A 22,891-nucleotide genomic window follows, 5' to 3' on the forward strand; every position below is an offset into this window, starting at 1 on the left:
CTTCCCTCAGTGGATATCCAACGAATGCAAGAGAAAGGCAAGATGAGATCTGATCTGGCTGTGAACCTTTTGCCTATGCTAGGTTGTCCAGGTAGGGGGGTTTATACCATTTTGGGTCCCTATGTCATTGGGTCTAAAATTGGCTAAATTGGCTTAGGAACTAATTTGTTAATTGATCTTAACCTCAGATAAGGGAAAGGGCTTATTGTGACTAAATCATCTAATTAAACTAATTAAAGAATGAAGATTATCACACTGACCTAGTTTTATTGATGCCTGCTAGTAACTACAGTTCCTTCAGAAAGCATTCATACACAATAACTCATTCCACATTTTATTGTACAACAGACTGAATTCTAAATAGATTACATTGATTTTTTTCTCAACCATCTATACACAAGACCCCATAATGACAAAGTGAAAATAAGTTTTAAAAAAATGTCTGCTAATTTATTGAAAATAAAATACAGAAATAGTTTGGGGTCACTTAGGAATGTCCTTGTTTTTGAATGATAAGCACATTTTTGTCCATTAAAATAACATCAAATTGATTAGAAATATAGTGTAGACATTGTTAACGTTGTGAATGACTATTGTAGCTGGAAACACCAGATTTTTTATGGAATATTTACTTAGGCGTACAGAGGCCCATCACTAGCAACCATCACTCCTGTGTTCCAATGACACATTGTGTTAGCTAATCCAAGTTTATAATTTTAAAAAGCTAAATGATCATTAGAAACCCTTTAGCAATTATGTTAGTACAGCTGAAAACTGTTGTTCTGATTAAAGAAACAATAAAACTGGCCTTCTTTAGACTAGTTGAGTATCTGGAGCATCAGCATATGTGGGTTCGAATTGCAGGCTCAAAATGGCTAGAAACAAATAACTTTCTTCTGAAACTCGTCAGTCTATTCTTGTTCTGAGAAATGATAGTTATTCCATGTGAGAAATTGCCAAGAAACTAAAGATCTCGTACAACACTGTGTACTACTCCCTTCACAGAACAGCGCAAACTGGCTTTAACCAGAATAGAAAGAGGAGTGGGATGCCCCGGTGCTCAACTGAGCAGGAGGACAACTACACTAGTGTCTTGAGAAACAGAGGCCTCACAATTCCTCAACTCTCAGCTTCATTAAATAGTACCCGCAAAACACCAGTCTCAACGTCAACAGTGAAGATGCAACTCCGGGATGCTGGCCTAGGCAGAGTTCCTCTGTCCAGTGTCTGTGTTTTTTTGGCCCGTCTTAGATATGGCTTTTTCTTGCAACTCTGCCTACAAGGCCAGCATCCCGGAGTCGCCTCTTCACTGGGTGTCCAGGGTGTCACCCTTTCAAAGCATTTCATGGCTACAAATGTGAGCACTACAGGGTTATAGTCATTTAGACAGGTTACCTTGGCATTGCTGGGCACAATAATTATGTTTGAAACATGTAGGTGTTACAGACTATGTCAGGGAGAGTTTGTAAATGTAATCTAAGACACTTGCCAGCTGGTCAGTGCATACTCTGATTATGTGTCCTTATAATTTGTTTGGCCCTGCGGCCTTGTGAATGTTAACCCGTTTAAAAGTCATACTCACATCGGCTACAGAGAGCCTGATCAAACAGTCGTCCGGAACAGCTGGTGCTCTCACCCATGGTTCAGCGTTGCTTGCCTCAAATCGAGCATAGAAAGCATTTAGCTTGTCTGGTAGGCTCGTGTCACTGGGCAGCTCATGGCTGGGTTTCCATTTGTAATCCGTGATAGTTTGCATGCCCTGCCATATTCAATAATGAGTGCCAGATACGGTTTAGTAGGATTCGATTTTCATCCTGTTTTGATGCTTGCCTGTTTGATGGTTGTTGGAGGGCGTAGTGGGATTTCTTATAAGCGTAAGGGTTAGTGTCCCGCTCCTTGAAAGTGGCAGCTCTAGCCTTTAGCTCAGTATGGATGTTTCTGGTAATCCATGGCTTCTGGTTGGAATATGTACATACGGTCACTGTGGGGATGACGTCGTAGATGCACTTAAGCCGTGACTGATGTGGTAAACTCCTCAATGCCATCGGATGAATCCCGGAACATATTCCAGTCTGTGCTTGCAAAACAGTCCTGTAGTTTAGCATCCACAACATCGGACCACTTCCAAATTGAGTGTGTCACTGGTACTTCCTGTTTAGAGTGTTTCCTTGTAAATAACAATCAGGAGACTAGAGTTTTGGTAAGATTTACAAAATGGAGGACTAGGTAGAGCTTTTTTTGTCATCTGTGTGTGTAGCAAAGGTGGTCTAGAGGTTTTTTCCCTTTCTAGTTGCACAGGTGAAATGCTGGTAGAAATTTGTCAGAAAGATTTCAGTTTTCCTGCATTAAAATCACTAGGAGCACTGGCTCTGGATGAGCATTTTCTTTTTTGCTTATGACCCTATGTAGCTTGTTGAGAGCGGTCTTAGTGCCAGCATCAGTTTGTGGTGGTAAATAGACAGCTTCAAAAAATATAGATGAAAACTCTCTTGGTAAATGGTATGGTCTACAGCTTATCATGAGGTATTCTAACTCAGGCGAGCAGAACCTCGAGACTGTCTTAATATTAGAGATGGCACATCAGCTGTTAGCTATAAAATAGAGTCACACACTATAATAAACTCCCAATAATTTATTGGGTAAAACGCCAATGTTTCGGCATCACTGTGCCTTCTTCAGGGTAATGTCATGAATGGTTGAACCAGCTTATGTAGACAAACCATGCAATTAGCTGTTGTTAACAAAGAGACACACAGCCCCACCCTTGCATCTACAAAACACTGCTGTACTGTTCTGCCGATGTATCGAAAAAACAGATAGATTTATATTAACTATGTCCTCGTTTAGCCACGACTCTGTGAATCATAGGATATGCAGATCTTCAGGTCCAATTGAACGGAGCTTGTCTAGTTGGTTTTACAGTGATTGCGAAATCACCAATAGAACAGAGGGTGCAGGCAGTTTACAGTGCCTTCAGAAAGTATTCACACCCCTTTACTTTTTCCACATTTTGTTGTGTTACAGCCTGAATTTAAAACGGATTAAATGTAGATGTGTTACTGGTCTACACACAATACTCCATAATGTCAAACTGGAATTATGTGTTTACACATTTTTTTTAATTAATAAAAAATGAAAAGCTGAAAATGTATCGAGTAAATACGTATATTCACATCCATTTATGGCAATGCAAAATAAGTTCAGTAATAAGAATTTGCTTAACACGTCACATAATAAGTTGCATGGACTCACTCTGCGTGCAATAATATTGTTAAATGACTACCTCATCTCTGATCCCTAAGTCGAGCAGTGAATTTCAAACACATAGTCAACCACGAAGACCAGAGAGATTTTCCAATGCCTTGCAAAGAAGGGCACCTATTGGTATATGGGTAAAAAAAAACAGACATTGAATATCCCTTTGAGCATGGTGAAGTAATTGTTAGTCCAAATGCTGTTACAGCCTGAAATCAAATTGGATTAAATCCATTTTATTTATGATTTTTTTTTTAACAATACAAAACATCCACATACAGTGGGGCAAAAAAGTATTTAGTCAGCCACCAATTGTGCAAGTTCTCCCACTTAAAAAGATGAGAGAGGCCTGTCATTTTCATCATAGGTACACTTCAACTATGACAGACAAAATTAGGGAAAAAAATCCAGAAAATCACATTGTAGGATTTTTAATGAATTTATTTGCAAATTATGGTGGAAAATAAGTATTATTTTTTGTGGGCCACTTAAAGGATTGCAATAGATCATGAGTTATGCATTTTATTTTTCTTATTTTTATGAATTTGTATTTAACCTTTATTTAACTAGGTAAGTCAGTTAAGAACAAATTCTTGTTTACAATGACAGCCTTCACCAGCCAAACCCAGACAGCGCTGGGCCAATTGTGCGCCACCCTATGGCACTCCCAATCACATCCGGTTGTGATACAACCTGGATTCGAACCAGGGTGCCTGTAGTGACACCTCTTGCACTGAGATGCAGTGCTTTAGACTGCTGCGCCACTAGGGAGCCATTCGGGAGCCTATCCTTAATATTTTGTGTTTTTTCCATGTTCATTTTATATCCTGAGATTCATCAAATATTGTTAACAAGTTGGGCATTGAGTATTCAATATTGGTCAGCAGTGGAGACTGCTGAGGGGAGGACGGCTCATAATAATGGCTGGAATAGAGTGAATGGAATGGTATAAAACACATGGAAACCATTGACTCCATTCCAGCCATTATTATGCAGCCTCCACTGTTGGTCAGTTATATCAGGGGGTCATCTGCTAAGAAATTGTGTTAATATTCATGTTTACAATACTGACACTTGTTATGTTATAATGGGTCCTGTCTAATTATTTATGCAAGTGGTTCAATTGCCAGAGCAAACACTTTTATTTATTTTTATTTATTTTTTGTTACTTTTAACCCTTTTACTTCCCAATTTCATGCTATCCAATTGGTAGATACAGTCATGTCTCATCGCTGCAATTCCCGTACGGACTCGGGAGAGGCAAAGGTTGAGAGCAGTGTGTCCTCCGAAACACAACCCAAGCCAACTGCTTCTTGACACAATGGCCACTTAACCTGAAAGCCAGCCGCACCAATGTGTCGGAGGAAACACCGTGCACCTGGCGACCGTGTCAGCGTGCACTGCACCCGGCCCGCCACAGGAGTCGCTAGTGCGCGATGGGACATGGACATTCCTGCCGGCCATAACCTCCCCTAACCCGGCGACGCTGGGCCAATTGTGGGTCTCCCGCCCCATGGGTCTCCCGGTCGCGGCTGACTGTGACAGAGCCTGGACTATCTTCTTCCCCTTTCTGAAGCAATTTCATAAGATTGTGTACTGTTTGTGTATATTTTTGCTTTAACCTGTTGAGGACAGAGGGCGCTGTTTTCACTTTGGGGGAAAATCGCGCCCAATTTAAATGGCCTCGTACTCAATTCTTACTCGTACAATATGCATATTATTATTACTATTGGATAGAAAACACTCTCTAGTTTCTAAAACCGTTTGAATTATATCTGTGAGTAAAACAGAACTCCTTTTGCAGCAAACTTCTTGACAGGAAGTGGAAAATCTGAAATCGATGCACTGTTCTAGGGCCTGCCTATTAATGTCCTTGATATATATATAACGATATATATTAGTATAGATGCACTTCATACGTCTTCCACTAGATGTCGACAGGCAGTGAGAAAAGAAATGGAGTGTGTAACTTGATCTGGGGTCGAATAATAGCTCTCGGCATGACGTGTCACCAGTTTCCTGTTTTCTGGAGAGCGCGTGAAGGGACCTGGATTTGCCTTCTGATAAGCTGTCGTTATGGACGTCTAGTATCTCCGGCTTTGATTTTATTTGATACATGTGACAATATCATCGTAAAGTATGTTTTTTCAATATAGTTTTATTAGATTATTGAAATTTATTCGGGACGTTAGGCGTGTTGCGTTGTGTGCTTTTGTTCAGGAAGGAGAGCTTAGCGCCACTTTGCTAGCTTTCCGTGCTAATTGACTGGAGAAGAGGACATTCTAAATCCAAACAACGATTTTTCCCGACACAAGACCCCTTGTACAACATTCTGATGAAAGATCATCAAAAGTAGGACCCATTTTATGATGCTATTTTATATATCTGTCGAACATGTTGTACTAGTCGTTTGCGCCCAGATTTTGGGTACTCTCTCGCTATACCTAAGCTGGATGTCGTAATGAAGTTATTTTTAGAATTCTAACACGGCGATTGCATTAAGAACTAGTGTATCTATCATTTCCTATACAACATGTATTTTCTAGTAATGTTTATGAATAGTTATTTGGTCAAAATAGTTGGAGTGTCATAAAAATATTCGCACATTCTGGGAAAAAGATGCTACGTTAGCACAATGTATAACCACTGATTTCAGCTCTAAATATGCACAATTTCGAAAAAAACATAAGTGTATGTATAACCTGATGTTATAGGACTGTCATCTGATGAAGGTTTATGAAGGTTAGTGAAAATTAATATCTTTTGCTGGTTTATTCCCTATCGCTAACGTGCCTATTGCTATCGCTAACGTGCTTTGATGAATGAATGTGGTAGTGTGGTAGGCTATTGCAGTAAGCTAATATAATGCTATATTGTGTTTTCGCTGTAAAACACTTAAAAAATCGGAAATATTGGCTGGATTCACATGATGTTTGTCTTTAATTTGCTGTACACCATCGATTTTTCAGAAATGTTTTATGATGAGTATTTAGGTATTTGACGTTGGTGTCTGTAATTACTCTGGCTGCTTCGGTTCTATTTCTGACGGTAGCTGTGATGGTAGCTGCAATGTAAAACTGATTTATACCTCAAATATGCACATTTTTCGAACAAAACATAGATTTATTGTATAACATGTCATAAGACTGTCATCTGATGAAGTTGTTTCTTGGTTAGTTTGGTTGGTTCTTGGTTAGTTAGGTTGGCTTTGTGCATGCTACCTGTGCTGTGAAAAATGTCTGTCCTTTTTTGTATTTGGTGGTGAGCTAACATAAATATATGTGGTGTTTTCGCTGTAAAACATTTTAAAAATCGGACATGTTGACTGGATTCACAAGATGTGTATCTTTCATTGCTGTATTGGACTTGTTAATGTGTGAAAGTTAAATATTTCTCAAAAATATTTTTTGAATTTCGCGCTCTGCCTTTTCAGTGGAATGTGGGAGGAGTTCCGCTAGCGGAACGCCAGAGCCAGACAGGTTTTAAGGAAAATTGTGTCTACTTAGAAGAATCTCAATATAAAATATATTTTGATTTGTTTAACACTTTTTTGGTTACTACATGTTTCCATATGTGTTATTTCATAGTGTTGATGTCTTCACTATTATTGTACAATGTAGAAAATAGTAAAAAATAAAGAAAAACCCTTGAATGAGTAGGTGTGTCCAAATCTTTGACTGGTACTGTAGGTCAATCAAAATACTAATCCTAATACTGTGTTTGTGAATGATGTCTTGGTGTTGGAGTGTGCCCATTTGTCCATAAAAAATATTGTGCCGTCTAGTTTGCTTAATATACAGAATTTGATTTTTTACTTTTTTACTTTTCACTTTTACTCAAGTATGATAATTGAGTACTTTTCCCACCACAATACTTGAGTAAATCTAAAATCATATAATTTTACTCACGTAAGATGTTAGGCTACTGGGTGACTTTCACTTTTACTTTACTTTTTAATTTCTATGAAGGTATATTTAAGTATGACTTATTTCTGAACAAAGTAGCCATTTTCATTCACTATAAAAATCATGTAAAAACGTAGATGTTGAAGATATATGTATTTTGCGAGCACTGTCACGACTTCTTCCGAAGTCGATGCCTCTCCTTGTTCGGGCGGTGCTTGGCAGTCGACATCACCGGTCTTCTAGCCATCATTGATCTATGGTTAATTTTCCATTGGTTTAGTCTTGTCTTCCTACACACCTGGTTCCAATCCCATTCATTATATGTTGTGTATTTAACCCTCTGTTTCCCCTCATGTCCTTGTTAGAGATTGTTTATTGTTATGCTCGTGTTTTATGGATTGGTGTGCGACGGGTTCTTGTACCCACGTTTATTTTTATTATGGACTTCGGTTTAGAAATTTCTGTTTTAAGTTATTAAACTACTCCATTAAGTTTGATTCTCCTGCGCCTGACTTCCCTGCCACCTACACACACATCATGACAAGCACCAACATCCCTCGTGAAAAAGTTGACAATCAAAAAAACGGAAACCATCTCCATAATAACAGGCGAATCAATCCACTGACACACAAGACCAATTATGGTCCTCATATTTTGTAGGAATGCTGAGTGAAGACATTAAAGTTGTTCTGGCTGATAGTGTATTTACAGCAGTGAACTATCAACAGTGTCAGAATATCATCCCGAGTACCTGCGCTTTTACGCACGCTTTGTGGAGGTGGAGAAGCGTATCTCTCCAAATACTTAATAGAGTTGGAGAAGCCATAGATTTTCAAGCCGATTGAAGTCAAAACTGTAACTAGGCAACTCGGGAACATTCAATGTCATCTTGGTAAGCAACTCCAGTGTGTATTTGGCCTTTTGTATATTATTTGGCCTTTTGCCTTATTGCAAACAGGATACATGTTTTGAAAAGTTTTTATTCTGTACATGCTTCCTTCTTTTCACTCTGTCACTCTGTCATATTGTGGAGTAACTACAATGTTGTTGATTCATTATTAGTTTTCTCATATCAAAACCATTAATCTCTGTAACTGTTTTAAAATCAACTTTGGCCTTATAGTGAAATCCCTGAGCAGTTTCCTTCCTCTCCGGTAACTGAGTTAGGAAGGACGTGTCGGGTAGTGTCGGGTAGAGAGATTCAAAAATCATGATAACTGCTATTATTGAACAGAATGAGTCCACTTCTTATGTGATTTGTTATTAAGCACAGTTTTACTCCTGAACTTATTTAGGCTTGCCGTAACAAGCGGTTGAATTATTATTTACTCAAAACATTCAGCTTAGAATTGTTTATTAATTCTGAAACAGTTCTACAAACAAAATTCCACTTTGACATTATTGGTTATTGTGTGTAGATCAGTGAGTAAAAGGGGTGTGAATACGTTCTGAAGGCACTGGATGAATTTGACGGTGGTTATGTTTCTCCAGCCCCATCCCTCAGCTTTATAGCAAATCAGTGAGAGGACAGATTTTTGGCTGAAAACGAATTAAACAAGTTTAGGATTGTGGCTTTAAAACTATCATGTCAAACTAATGAACTGTCATTCTTTACATCCGTAGCTTTGACATTAAGATTGGTTGCATTTTTCCAGCTGCATCTTTGCTGAGACTCAAACTTCATGTTGTGACATTAAATTGACTATTTGTTATCCTTATGTTTTGACTATTTCAGGTGGATAGATGGACAAAGTTGTATCCACAAGAAAGGTCATGCAGACCTTGAAAAATGAATTATGAATATATTCACATCCAATAAAAAGCATTACATACCTTTTATCAGATTTAGAATGGAACTCACCTCATATTCAATAGCATTGTCACATTCTGACCATAGTTTGCGTTGTATGTTTCTATGTTTTATGTCTAGGTTGTCTGTTTCTGTGTTTGGTCAGGGCGTGAGCTGGGGTGGGCATTCTATGTTGTTTTTTCTATGTTTGTATTTCTGTGTGTGGCCTGGTATGGTTCTCAATCAGAGGCAGCTGTCGATCGTTGTCTCTGATTGAGAATCATACATAGGTAGCCGGTTTTCTCACTATGAGTTGTGGGTAGTTATTTTCTGTGTCTGTGTTTCACCATACAGAACTGTTTCGGTTGTTTGTTCGTGTTTTTTTGTTCCGTGTTCATGTTGATTTATTAAAAATCTAATTATGGACACTTACCACATTGCACATTGGTCCGACTTTTCCTACTCCTCCTCAGACGAAGAGGAGAATCGTTACAGAACTACCCACCAACCAAGGACCAAGCAGCGTGGTAACCAGGAGCAGAGGGTTCTGGACTCCTGGACTTGGGAGGTGATACTAGACGGTAAGGGACCCTGGGCACAGGCTGGGGAATATCGCCGCCCCAAGGAAGAACTGGAGGCAGCGAAAGCTGAGTGGCGGCGGTATGAGGTAAGGCAGCGCAACAGGCACGAGAGGCAGCCCCTCCCAACAGGGAGATTGGCGGAGTCAGGTAGTAGACCTGAGCCAACACCCCATGCTTACCGGAAGAAGCGCATTACTGGTCAGGCACCGTGTTATGCGGTCAAGCGCACTGTGTCGCCAGTATGCGCTCATAGCCCGTTGGGCTATAGTCCAGCCCCCCGCAAGTGCCATGCGAGTATGGACATCCAGCCAGGGTGTATTGTGCCGGCCCAGCGTGTTTGGTCTCCGGTACGCCGTTTCGGCCCAGGGTATCCTGCGCCGCCTCTGCGTGCTATGTCTCCGGGGCACTGGGAGGGTGCTGTGCATCCTATGCCTGTGTCTCCGGGGCGCCGGGCGAATGTGGGCATTGAGCCTAAGGGAGAGGTGCGTGTGGTATGCACCAGATCTCCAGTGCTCACCCACAGCCCGGTTCAACCTGTGCCTGCACTCTGGAGGGTCCAGGCTAAAGTGGTCATCCAGCCTGGGGAGTGGTGCCAAGGCTGCAAACCAGAGCTCCAGTGCTCCCCCACAGCCCGGTCCTTCCGATGCCTCCTCTACGCACCAGGCCTCCTGTAGGTCTCCCCAGCCTGGGTCCTGTGGCAGCCCCACGCACCAGGCTGTCTCTCCGTGTCCTCCCTCCAGGTCCGTCCGTCTGTCCTGAGCTGCCAGAGCCGCCCGTCTGTCCTGAGCCGCCAGAGCCGCCCGTCTGTCCTGAGCCGCCAGAGCCGCCCGTCTGTCCTGCGCCGCCAGAGCCGCCCATCTGTCCTGCGCCGCCAGATCCGCCCGTCTGTCCTGAGCCGCCAGATCCGCTCATCGGTCCTGAGCCGCCAGAGCCGCCCGTCTGTCCTGAGCCGCCAGAGCCGCCCGTCTGTCCTGAGCCGCCAGAGCCGCCCTTCTGTCAGGAGCCGCCAGAGCCGCCCGTCAGTCCGGCGCCGCCAGAGTCGCCCTTCTCTCCGGCGCTGTTGTCTCTGATTGAGAATCATTATTAGGCATACAGTAATTGGAAAGAACAGGGAAGAGAGTAAGCATGTTGTAAGCATGGTGGGACATCAATCAAGACCGTTGCTTAAACAACATACAGTGCATTCGGAAAGTATTCAGACCCTTTGACTTTTTCCACATTTTGTTACTTTACACCTTTATTCTGAAATTGATTAAATTGTTTTTTTGCCCTCATCAATTTACACACAATACCCCAGATGGCACCGACAGACAACTATGCAATTATTTGTTTTTTTTCTGTATTATTTCTTACATTGCTAGCCCAGAAAATATCAAGTGTTATTACGTAAACCTGGGAAGAACTATTGGATATAAAAGCGATGTCAACTTATAATCATTACGACCAGAAATATGTCTTTCCCGAAGCTGATCCTGTGATCGGACCTCCACCCTGGACATGCCACCTTATCCCAGAGGCCGACCCAAAACAACGGGGTCGCCGTGGGAGAGGCAGACGGAGCGGCCTACTGGTCAGACTCAGAAGGCAAGCACACCATCCACCGCTTCCGAGCATATTACTCGCAAATGTCCAATCTCTAGATAACAAGGTGGACGAAATTTGGGCACGAGTTTCCTTCCAGAGAGACATCAGAGATTGTAACATTCTCTGTTTCACAGAAACATAGCTCACTCAGGATATGTTGTCAGAGTCGGTACAGCAACCCGGTTTCTTCACGCATCGCTCCGACAGAAACAAACATTTCTCTGGTAAGAAGAAGGGCGGGGGTGTATGCCTTATGATTAACGACTCATGGTGTAATTACAACAACATACAGGAACTCAAGTCCTTTTGTTCACCCGACCTAGAATTCCTTACTATCAAATGCCGACAGCATTATCTTCAAAGAGAATTCTCTTCGGTTATTGTCACAGCCGTGACATCCACCCCAAGCAGAACCCTTGTCGGCCCTGAAAGAACTTCACTGTACTCTATGTAAACTGGAAACCATACATTCTGAGGCTGCATTATTGTAGCTGGAGATTTTAACAAAGCTAACCTAAGAACAATACTTCCCAAATTCTATCAGCATATCGAATGCGCGAGAAGAGCTGGTAGCTTTCTGGATCATTGCTACTCGAATTTACGCGATGCATACGAAGCCCTCCCTCGTCCTGCCTTCGGCAAATCTGACCATAACTCCATTTGTTACTCCCACAAATAGTACAGCTTTTCCTGAGGCAATCAAACAAGAAAAGCGTCAGAATAGAGACAAAGTAAAGTCGCAATTCAACAGCTCAAACACGAGACGCATGTAGCAGGGTCTACAGTCAATCACGGATTAAAAAAAGAAAATCAGCCCCGTTCCAGCATCGACGTCTTGCTCCCAGAAAAATTAAACAACTTCTTTGCTCGCTTTGAGGACAATACAGTGCCACTGACACGGCCCGCTACCAAAGCCTGTGGGCTCTCCTTCTCCGTGGCCAACATGAGTAAAACATTTTAAAGTGTTTACCCTCGCAAGGCTGCCGGCCCAGACGGCATCCCTATACGCGTCCTCAGAGCATGCGCAGACCAGCTGGTTGGTGTGTTTACGGACATATTCAGCCAAGCTCTATCCCAGTCTATTGTCCTCACATGCTTCAAGATGGTCACCATTGTTCCTGTTCCCAAGAGAGCTAAGGTAACTGAACTAAATGACTATCGCCACATTGCACTCACTTCTGTCATCATGAAGTGCTTTGAGAGACTAGTCAAGGACCATATCACCTCCACCCTACCTGATACCCTAGACCCACAACAATTTGCTTACCGCCCCAATAGGTCCACTGACAATGCAATCGCCATCACACTGCACACTGCCCTATCCCATCTGGACAAGAGGAATACCTATGTAAGAATGCTGTTCGTTGACTACAGCTCAGGATGTAACACCATAGTACCCTCCAAACTCCTCATTAAGCTCAAGACCCTGGGTCTCAATCCCGCCCTGTGCAACTGGGTCCTGGACTTCCTGACAGGCAGCCCCCAGGCCGTGAAGGTAGGAAACAACATCTCCGCCCCGCTGATCCTCAACACTTGGGCCCCACAAGGATGCGTTCTCAGACCTCTCCTGTACTCCCTGTTCACGCATGACTGCATGGCCATGCACGCTTCCAACTCCAGCCTACAGGGAAGAGGTGAGGGCCCTCGGAGTGTGGTGTCAGGAAAATAACCTCTCACTCAATGTCAACAAAACAAAGGAGATGATCGTGGACTTCAGGAAACAGCAGAGGGAGCACCCCCCCCATACAAATCTACGGGACAGTAGTGGAGAAGGTAGAAAGTTTTAAGTTACTCAGCGTACACGTCATGGACAAACTGAAATGGTCCACCGACACAGACAGCGTGATGAGAAGGCTCAACAGCGCCTCTTAAACCTCAGGAGGCTGAAGAAATATGGCGTCTAAAACACTCACAAACTTTTACAGATGCACAATCGAGAGCATCCTGTCAGGCTGTATCAGCGCCTGGTACGGCAATTGCACCCTCAACCGCAAGGCTCTCCAGAGGGTGGTGCGCTCTGCACAACGCATCACCGGGGGCAAACTATCTGCCCTCCAGGAAACCTACAGCACACAATGTCACAGGAAGGCCAAAAATATCATCAAGGACAACAACCAACCGAGCCACTGCCTGTTCACCCCGCTATCATCCAGAAGGCGAGGCCAGTACAGTTGCATCAAAGCTGGGACCGAGAGACTGAAAAACAGCTTCTATCTCAAGGCCATCAGAATTAAACAGCAATCACTAACATAGAGAGGCTGCTGCCAACATACAGACTCAAATCTCTGGCCACTTAAATGGACTTAATAAAGGTATCACTAGTCACTTTAAATAACGCCCCTTTTACTGCATCTTGTCTATGCCGCACGCCATCGCTCATCCATAGATTTGTATGTACATGTTCTTATTCATCCCTTTGTATTTGTGTGTTTAAGGTAGTTGTTGTGAATTTGCTAGATTACTTGTTAGATATTACTGTATAGTCGGAACTAGAAGCACAAGCATTTCGCTACACTTGCATTAACATGTGCTAACCATGTGTATGTGACCAATACAATTTGATTTGATTTGATTTTAATGACAAAACCAACACGGGTTTTTAGAAATCTGTGCAAATGTATAAAAATAAATATTTTAAAAAATCGCATTTACTTAGGTATTCAGACCCTTTAATCAGTCATTTGTTGGCGCACCTTTGGCAGCGATTACAGCCTCGAGTCTTTTTGGGTATGATGCAACAAGCTTTGCACACCTGTATTTGGTGAGTTTCTCACATTCTTCTCTGCAGATCCTCTCAAGCTCTGTCAGGTTGGATTGGGCGCGTAGCTGCACAGCTATTTTCAGGTCTCTCCATAGATGTTTGGTCGGGTTCATGTCTGAGCTCTGGCTGAGGCCCTCAATGACATTCAGAGACTTGTCCTGAAGCCACTCCTGCATTGTCTTGGCTGTGTGCTTAGAGTCGTTGTCCTGTTGGAGGTGAACCTTCGCTCCAGTCTGAGGTCCTGAGCGCTCTGGAGCATGTTTTCATCAAGGTTCTCTCTGTTCTTTGCTCCGTTCATCTTTGCCTCGATCCTGACTAGTCTCCTAGTCCCTACCGCTGAAAAACATCCCCACAGCATGACGCTGCCACCACCATGCTTCACTGTAAGGAAGGTGCCAGGTTTCCTCCAGACGTGACGCTTGGCATTCAGGCCAAAGAGTTCAATCTTGGTTTCATCAGACCAGATAATCTTGTTTCTCATGGTCTGAGAGTCCTTTAGGTTCCTATTGACAAACTACAAGCTGGCTGTCATGTGCTTTTTACTGAGGAGTGGCTTCCATCTGGCCACTCTACTATAAAGGCCTGATTGGTGGAGTGCTGCAGAGATGGTTGTTTTTCTGAAAGGCTCTCCTATCTCCACAGAGGAACACTGGAGCTGTCAGAGTGACCATCGGGTTCTTGGTCACCTCCCTGACCAAGGCCCTTCTCCCCTGAAGAGTCTTGGTGGTTCCAAACTTCTTCCATTTAAGAATGATGGTGGCCACTGTGTTCTTGGGGACCTTCAATGCTGCAGACATGCTTTGGTACCCTGCCCCATATCTGTGCCTTGACAAAATCCTGTCTTGGAGCTCTACGGACAATTTCTTCGACCTCATGGCTTGGTTTTTGCTCTGACATGCACTGTCAAATGTGGGACCTTATATAGACAGGTGTGTGCCTTTCCAAATCACAAGTAAATTTACCACAGGTGGACTCAAATCAAGTTGTAAAACATCTCAAGCATGATCAATGGAAAGAGGATGCCCTTGAGATAAATTTTGAGTCTCATGTTAACGGGTCTGAATACTTATGTAAATAAGGTTTCAATTTTTTTTTTACATTTTCAAACATTTATAAAAACCTGTTTTTGCTTTGTCATTATGGGGTATTGTGTGTAGATTGATAAGGAAAAAAATGATTTAATACATTTCAGAATAAGGCTGTTACGTAAGAAAATGTGGAAAAAGTCAAGGGGTCTGAATACTTTCCGAATGCACTGTATACAGGGTGAAGATGAGTTCAGACCAGATCGACAGCATGCCAGCATGGATCTCAGAAGGAAAGACATCAGCAGCAGAGGGCAACATTGGGTGGAATCACAACAGTGGAAGGTGCGTACCCAAAGGGTAACAGTGAGTGGTAGACTCCAGTGCATACTCCAGTATCAAAATCGTGAACGTGTGTTGAATGACTTTGTTATGGGAAGAGCATGGTGCCCTATTCCTGCATAATTCCACTCTGAATGGATACCTTAGTCCACCTGTGAATCTACAGCCATGAAATAGGGATGAAGACATACACTAGTATATACAAAAGTATGTGGACATCCCTTTAAATTCATGGATCCTGCTATTTCAGCCACACCTGTTGCTGACAGATGTATAAAATCGAGCGTACAGTCATGCAATCTCCATAGACAAACATTGGCAATAGATTGGCCTTATTGAAGAGCTTAGTGACTTTAAATGGGGCACCGTCATAGGATGCCACTTTTCCAACAGGTCAGTTCGTCAAATTTCTGCCCTGCTAGAGCTACCCCGGTCAGCTGTTATTGTGAAGTGTAAACATCTAGGAGCAACAACGGCTCAGCCGAAGTGGTAGGCCACACAAGCGCACAGAACGGGACCACCGAGTGTTGAAGTAAGTTGCGCGTGAAAATTGTCTGTCCTCGTTTGCAAGATTCACTACCGAGTTCCAAATTGCCTCTGGAAGCAACGCCAGCACAATAACTGTTCTTCGGGAGCTTCATGAAATCGGTTTGCATGACCGAGCAGCCACACACAAGATCACAATGTGCAATGCCAAGCGTTGGCTTGAGTGGTGTAAAGCTCGCCGCCATTGGACTTTGGAGCAGTGGAAATGCATTCTCTGGCAGTCCGACGGATGAATCTGGGTTTGGCAGATGCTAGGAGAACGCTACCCGTCCCAATGCATAGTGCCAAATGTAAAGTTTGGTGGAGGAGGAATAGTAGTCTGGGGCTGTTTTTCATAGTTCGGTCAACCTTAGTTCCAGTTAAGGGAATTCTTAACGCTACAACGTACAATGTCATTCTAGATGATTCTGTGCTTCCAACTTTGTGGCAACATTTTGGGGTAAGGCCCTTTCCTGTTTCAGCATGACAATGCCCCCGTGCACAAAGTGACGTCCATAGAGGAATGGTTTTTCAAGATCGGTGTTGAAAAACTTGACTGGCCTGCCAGAGCCTTGACCTCAACCCCATCAAACACCTTTGTGATGAATTGGAACACCGACTGCGAGCCAGGCTTAATCGTCCAACATCAATGCCCGACCTCACTAATGCTCTTGTGGTTGAATGGGAGAAAGTCCCCGCAGCAAAGTTCCAACATCTAGTGGAAAGCCTTCCCAGAAGAGTGGAGACTGTTATAGCAGCATAGGGGGCACCAACTCCATATTAATACCCATGATTTTGGAATGAGATGTTTGACAAGCAGGTGTCCACATATGTTTGGTCATGTAGTGTAAGTGAAAGGCTTTTGTAACAGTGTTTCTTTAATTTGCATTGGAATATTTGCATTAGTGAAATGTTGGAGAGATTCAGATGTTGACTCACATGTATTATTACATTGACAAGTCCCTCACATCTGTTAGAATGGCATTGATGCTGTAAAATGGCTTGGTTTTAAATAAACTGCAGTGACAGTGTTTTCCAGTAGCAATGCGCTGATGTTTCATGATCATTTTCAGCTTTAAGATCTACTGATTGGAAGTAGTGTATAGTTGTAGCTGATAAGATGTATACTACATACTAGAATTTGTGAATTTGTGCTAATGAGATGTTATGATATTTGATGTGGATTGGACAAATCAGTTGTCAAATGAAAATAATAACAGCAAAAAAGTAGTAGTTTCATGCATGGATTTATTTATCTAGTACTATAATTTTTTGTTATTTATAAAATATATACAGGAAATGATGACAACAAAATAATTGCTAGCCTCACAATAACATAAAAATACAATCTCATGATACATCAAGACAAAAATGAGAGCTGTTCTGCAAGTCTGAGTTTCATCCTTTTGTTACAACCTATGAGAGGCAAATCAGCTGTTTGTTTTGGATGAGTGACACAGTATGTGAGTGTATAGATTTGCCTTGTGAACTGGGTTGACTAGATTTTGTCTTATTGTTGAGCTCGGCTTAAGATTTCATCATTGCCAATTATAGCCCTCCAAACTATCCAATGGACTGTCTGTCGACTCAGGTGAGATCATAGAGAACAAGAGATGGGTTCAGATGAATGTCAATACACTGCCCTGCTTTTGTCACTTCTGTGTTATTTGGAGTGACAGAGCCCAATCATTACAGCTCAAAACAGTATAATGTCCATTTGGTGAAAGTAGTGTGTCTTCAAAAGCAGTCCATGTAGAGCATCAGACAAGGGTAGAAATCAGAGGGTGGGAAGTGCAGGATGAGGGAAAGTCTATGCAGGGCCCACAGAAGACACTTCTGTCTTGCTTGTTGACACAGAAGTTTCATCTTCTTCTGCTTTCATCCCTACAGCGGCCAGCATGCAGCCACGGAACTGGGAGGGAAACAAATGAAAAGCATTGAGCATGACACATTAAGCAAACAATATATTATGTTGCTGCTAGGTCAAACTCAAAGAGTAAATAGAAAAGGTAAAAAATGTATAATGTTACCAACCTGTTTGTTCATCAACACATAGATAATGGGGTTGAACAAGGCTGAGCTCTTGGAGAAGAAGGCAGGTATAGCCATGGACTGGGCACTGAAGGCAATTCCTTTGTTGAAGAAGATGTAGGCAGCGAGGGTGGCATAGGGGGTCCAGGCGATCATGAAACCACAAACCATCAGGATGCACATACGTGTCACTTCCTTCTCAGCTTTCTGGGTAGATGCTGAGTCCTGCTGGGAAGCTGCAGCCTGAAAATGAAGATAATCAAGACATCAGAGTGGAGAACTATCATTTTGTACTATGCACACTATGTGGAACTGCTAGATAAATGTGGTTTGTGTAATAAGTCACTTACCGCCTTGACTGTGAGGACAAGACTTCCATAAGTGAAGGCAATCAAACAGACTGGGATGATGAAGTGGCAGGTAAACATGTAGATCACATATGATTCATTGTTGAAGCCTTCGGCTAAGGTGTAGTAGTCAGGTCCACATGAGCACTGCATGCCCTCTGGGATGTACCTAAGAAAAATAGAAATGCACAAAAGTATCATTGTGTGTGAGTGAGTAGGATTGGTGATGGATGGAGCATGACTTGAATAGCATGTGAATAACATTTGATGCTACTTTACATTTTCTACACTGGTTACACTGGTTACAGCTTACCTGGACCAGCCAACCAGTGGGGGAGCAGCACAAGCCATAGCAGCTATCCAGGTGAATGCAACACCAGCACCAGCGTGGGTGGAGGTGAACGTGAAGCTGCCCATGGGCTTGCAGACCACAATGTATCTCTCGACAGCCAGCACTACCAGAGACCACAGGGCAACCTCACCTGGAGAATGAAACCACAATCCAAAGTCAGTTACTTCAGTTCTAAATGGATTTAAATAACTTTTAGTGCAGTCCTTTTAGTTCCAAATTGATTAACAATTGCTTTGGATACAGCTTATCATTAATTTACATCCGTTTAATCTAAAGTGGTTTCTATAGGTTCTGTATTTTTTTTATTTCTCACCTCCAAGTGTAGCCATGAAGCCCTCAATAGCACAGCCCAATGGTCCCCAGATGAAGTAACCATTGACAGCAGATGTGATGGTGATGGTGAATCCAAAGAGGACCATTATCATTCCAGCTGCAGCCAAGTTGACCAGGATGAAGTTAAGGGGTTGCCGAAGCTTCTTGTTTGTGGCTGTGACATACAAGGTCAGACCGTTGATGGGGAATCCAAAGCAGATCAGGAAGAACATGTAGACAGCAAGACCATAGTATTGCCATGGAGGTGCCAAGTAGTACTGTTGGTATAGAAAGGGACTCCTTACAAGCCCAGTCCGGTTGGACATGGGAATGTAGAAGTTGCTTCCTTCTGTGCCGTTCTGCATCTTTACTCAGTGGATGTCCAATGAATGCAAGAGAAAGGCAAGATGAGATCTGATCTGGCTGTGAACCTTTTGCCTATGCTAGGGTGTCCTGGCAGGGAGTTTTATACCCTTTTGGGGCCCTATGTCATTGGCTAAAATTGGCTGAATTAGCTTAGGCGGGGTTGTTACGAACTAATTCGTTAATTGATCTTATCCTCAGATATTAGGGAAGGGTTTATAACACGTAATCACTGTGGATTTTGTCTAACTCATCAGGGAATAAAGATTATCACACTGACCTTGTTTAAACATTTGTTTTTAATGTAAAACATGTTTTATTATTGTTTGTTTTTTATTACTATACCTCTGCAGGATAATGTAGCTAAGTATGGATAGGTAGTCTATAGCCTCTGCTTGCACCCAGTTACCGCGTCAGTGTTTTTCAGGATGCGTATGTTCGAACAGTGTAAAAAATATTATATAATGTGATATTATTTAAATTCTTGTTTGGGGCTAAATGACTAAAACCAGACATCGAGTATGTAGTAAAAATATTGTTTAAAAATAATAATATCATCTTTGAGAACTAACAATCGGCAAAATAAAAACCAGACAGTCAGAGAGACATGAAAATTCCGAAAACAGTGAATGTATCAGTATTAATTTTGTTGTTATGTTTGAGCAAAAGAACACAGGATTAGCCATGGCAAAATGCATAGAAATGCAGGAAATTAGCTTAAAAATGGAAACATTTTCTCTCAGCTCCATCCAGAATTTACAGGAAATTGGCTTGCATTTTCAAAATGTTTATACTACGCCAAGATGTGGGCCTAATAATTATTTGAAAAAATCCAGCTGTACCAAGGGGCTGACAGTGCCTATTGCCACGCCCCTTGCTACGTCCCATGGCACACCCACCACCTAAGCCCTTTTTTTCCAGAAAAAGAGAGACATTTATAAGCATCTGGCGACCCCATTGTCTTAGGTTAGATAGCACAACAACTGTCTGCAATGATCTGTCTGAAATGGCTCCTGGCAACGGTCAGAAGCAGAGTATGTGAGCAGAGTTGAGCTGTTGGAAATCCCACTCAACGCTCACGGAGCGGTGCTTGTGCTCCAGAGCTCCTGGTTCTTTCCAACCGCTCCGCTAAAAACCACTCCTCACTCACAGGAAAAAAAACTGCCACTCCGAATTCGATCCATTAATTAAAATCAACAAAATCACACCTATCTATTTTTGTGTCTACCTCGACCCACCATTTGGTTTTGAAGTATTGAAACCTAACCATATGATTTGAATGGGAGCCTACAAATAAATAAATTGTGAAGCATTTATGAGTGCAACTCCTTGGGATGGCAGGAACATGAACTACCCAGCATTTAAACAACATTTTGTTGTATTAAATCATTATAGTTTATAAATTGCGCATGTAGGCTGTGACTTACTTAGACTTAAATATGAAACAAAAAATGCCTTATTAGGCTCAGTCGCCAGTGCCTTTTAATTCACTATTAGAAACACAAGTTTGGACAGAGTCTGTGGCTTCAGGCTCATACGATGGTGTCTGGAGATGAGGCAAGCAGCGTAGAATTCCCTTTCTGCACATGCAGAGCCACTGGGGATGCAAAACACCCTTTGGGCCACTCTTGCCAGGCTGGTTATGGATGCGGAGTGGTTTTTAAAAGATTTGGCAAAATAACTCAATCAAAACCAAAAACTCCTTGAAAGAGGTAATTTGTCAGGCCTATTGGTCCAAAATCAATGATAACCTATTGTATAGAAAATAGAACGAAAATGAACGAAACTTTTAAGAGATCTGATTTTTAGTTTATAATTACTTTGCTAAAATGACACACTTCGCAAGCTAACCACCTCCTTCCTTTCTGTTAGCAAGTGCATATAGTACACCATCATGCTTTCGGGATAAATGTATTTTCAGATTTCACAATGATTCTTTAGTTGTGGACATTGCAAAGGATGCAATTTTGAATCCAGTGAAAGAAAGAAATCAACTGCCAAAGGTTGCAAGTTTGAATCTAACAATAAGAAGTTGTTTTTGAGATTTTTGTTTAAAGCCTATCCCAAAACTTAACCCATACCTTAACCATCACAGTTAATGCCTAACCTTAAGATTTATAGTTAATGGCTAAACCTTAAACATTTGGAGTTAATGCCTAGACTTTGAACAGAAATTCAATGGTTCATTGGATCAGTCTAAAACTTTGCACATACACTGCTGCCATCTAGTGGCCAAAATCTCAATTCCACCTGGGCTGGAAAAATAGATTGTGGCCTTTCTCTTGCATTTCAAAGATGATGGTACAAAAAAAAATACAATAGAACGGTTGTTTTTTTCTTTGTATTATCTTTTACCAGATCTATTGTGTTATATTCTCCTATATTCCTTTCACATTTCCACAACTTCAAAGTGTTTCCTTTCAAATGGTACCAAGAATATGCATATCCTTGCTTCAGGGCCTGAGCTACAGGAGGTGAGGGCACTCGGAGTGTGGTGCCAGGAAAAACACCTCTCACTCAATATCAACAAAACAAAGGAGATGACTGAGGACTTGTGGGCCCCCCCCCCCCCCCCCCATCCACATCAACGGGACAGTAGTGGAGAAGTTGGAAAGTTTTAAGTTCCTCGGCGTACACATAACGGACAAACTGAAATGGTCCACCCACACAGACAGTGTGGTGAAGAAGGCGCAACAGGGCTTCTTCAACCTCAGGAGGCTGAAGAAATGTGGCTTGTCACCTAAAACACTCACAAACTTTTACAGATGCACAATCGAGAGCATCCTGTCAGGCTGTATCACTGCAACTGCACCGCCCTCAACCGCAAGGCTATCCAGAGGGTGGTGCGGTCTGCACAACGCATCACCAGGGGCAAACTACCTTCCCTCCAGGACACCTACAGCACCCAATGTCACAGGAAGGCCAAAAAGATCAAGGACAACAACCAACCGAGCCACTGCTTGTTCACCCCGATATCATCCGGTAGGCGAGGTCAGTACAGGTGAATCAAAGCTGGGACCGAGAGACTGAAAAACAGCTTCTATCTCAAGGCCATCAGATCACTAACATAGAGAGGCTGCTGCCAACATAGACTCAAATCTCTGTTCACTTTAATAAATGGACTTAAAAGGTATCACTAGTCACTGTAAATAACAGCACTTTAATAATGTTTACAAATCCTACATTACTCATCTCATATGTATATTTATTTTTTTACCTTACCTTTATTTAACTAGGCAAGTCAGTTAAGAACAAATTCTTATTTTCAATTACGGCCTAGGAACAGTAGATTAACTGCCTTGTTCAGGGGCAAAACAACAACTTTCAACATTGACAGCTCAGGGATTTGATCTTGCAACCTTTCAGTTAGAAGTTCAACGCTCTAACCACTAGGCTACCTGCCGCCCGAATATAATCCTCTATACCATCTACTGTATCTTGCCTATGCTGCACGGCCATCGCACATCCATATATTTGTATGTATATATTCTTATTCATCCTTTACATTTGTGTGTATAAGGTAGTTGTGAATTTGTTAGATTACTTGTTAGATATTACTGCATTTTTGGAACTAGAAGCACAAGCATTTCGCTACACTCGCATTAACATCTGCTAACCATGCGTATGTGACCAATAAAATTTGATTTGATTTGATACAGGCAATTTGATTTGGGTCATTTTAGGCGAAGATTGAAAAAAGGGGCGGATCCTTTAGAGGT

General features: G+C 42.3%; 1 protein-coding gene across 1 annotated transcript; it reads right to left on the minus strand.

Moving 5' to 3' along the window:
- Window positions 1-17,577: 17,577 nt before the first annotated feature.
- LOC129815283 (green-sensitive opsin-2-like) lies at window positions 17,578-19,174 on the minus strand. The gene is made up of 5 exons (XM_055868954.1): window positions 18,811-19,174; window positions 18,459-18,627; window positions 18,149-18,314; window positions 17,802-18,041; window positions 17,578-17,679 (listed from the first exon to the last, which is right to left on the minus strand). Exons 1-5 carry the CDS (start codon window positions 19,172-19,174, stop codon window positions 17,578-17,580), a joined length of 1,041 nt encoding a protein of 346 aa, XP_055724929.1.
- Between the last annotated feature and the right edge of the window lie 3,717 nt (window positions 19,175-22,891).

The sequence above is a fragment of the Salvelinus fontinalis genome, chromosome 18, assembly GCF_029448725.1.
Source record: "Salvelinus fontinalis isolate EN_2023a chromosome 18, ASM2944872v1, whole genome shotgun sequence".
NCBI lineage: Eukaryota > Metazoa > Chordata > Actinopteri > Salmoniformes > Salmonidae > Salvelinus > Salvelinus fontinalis.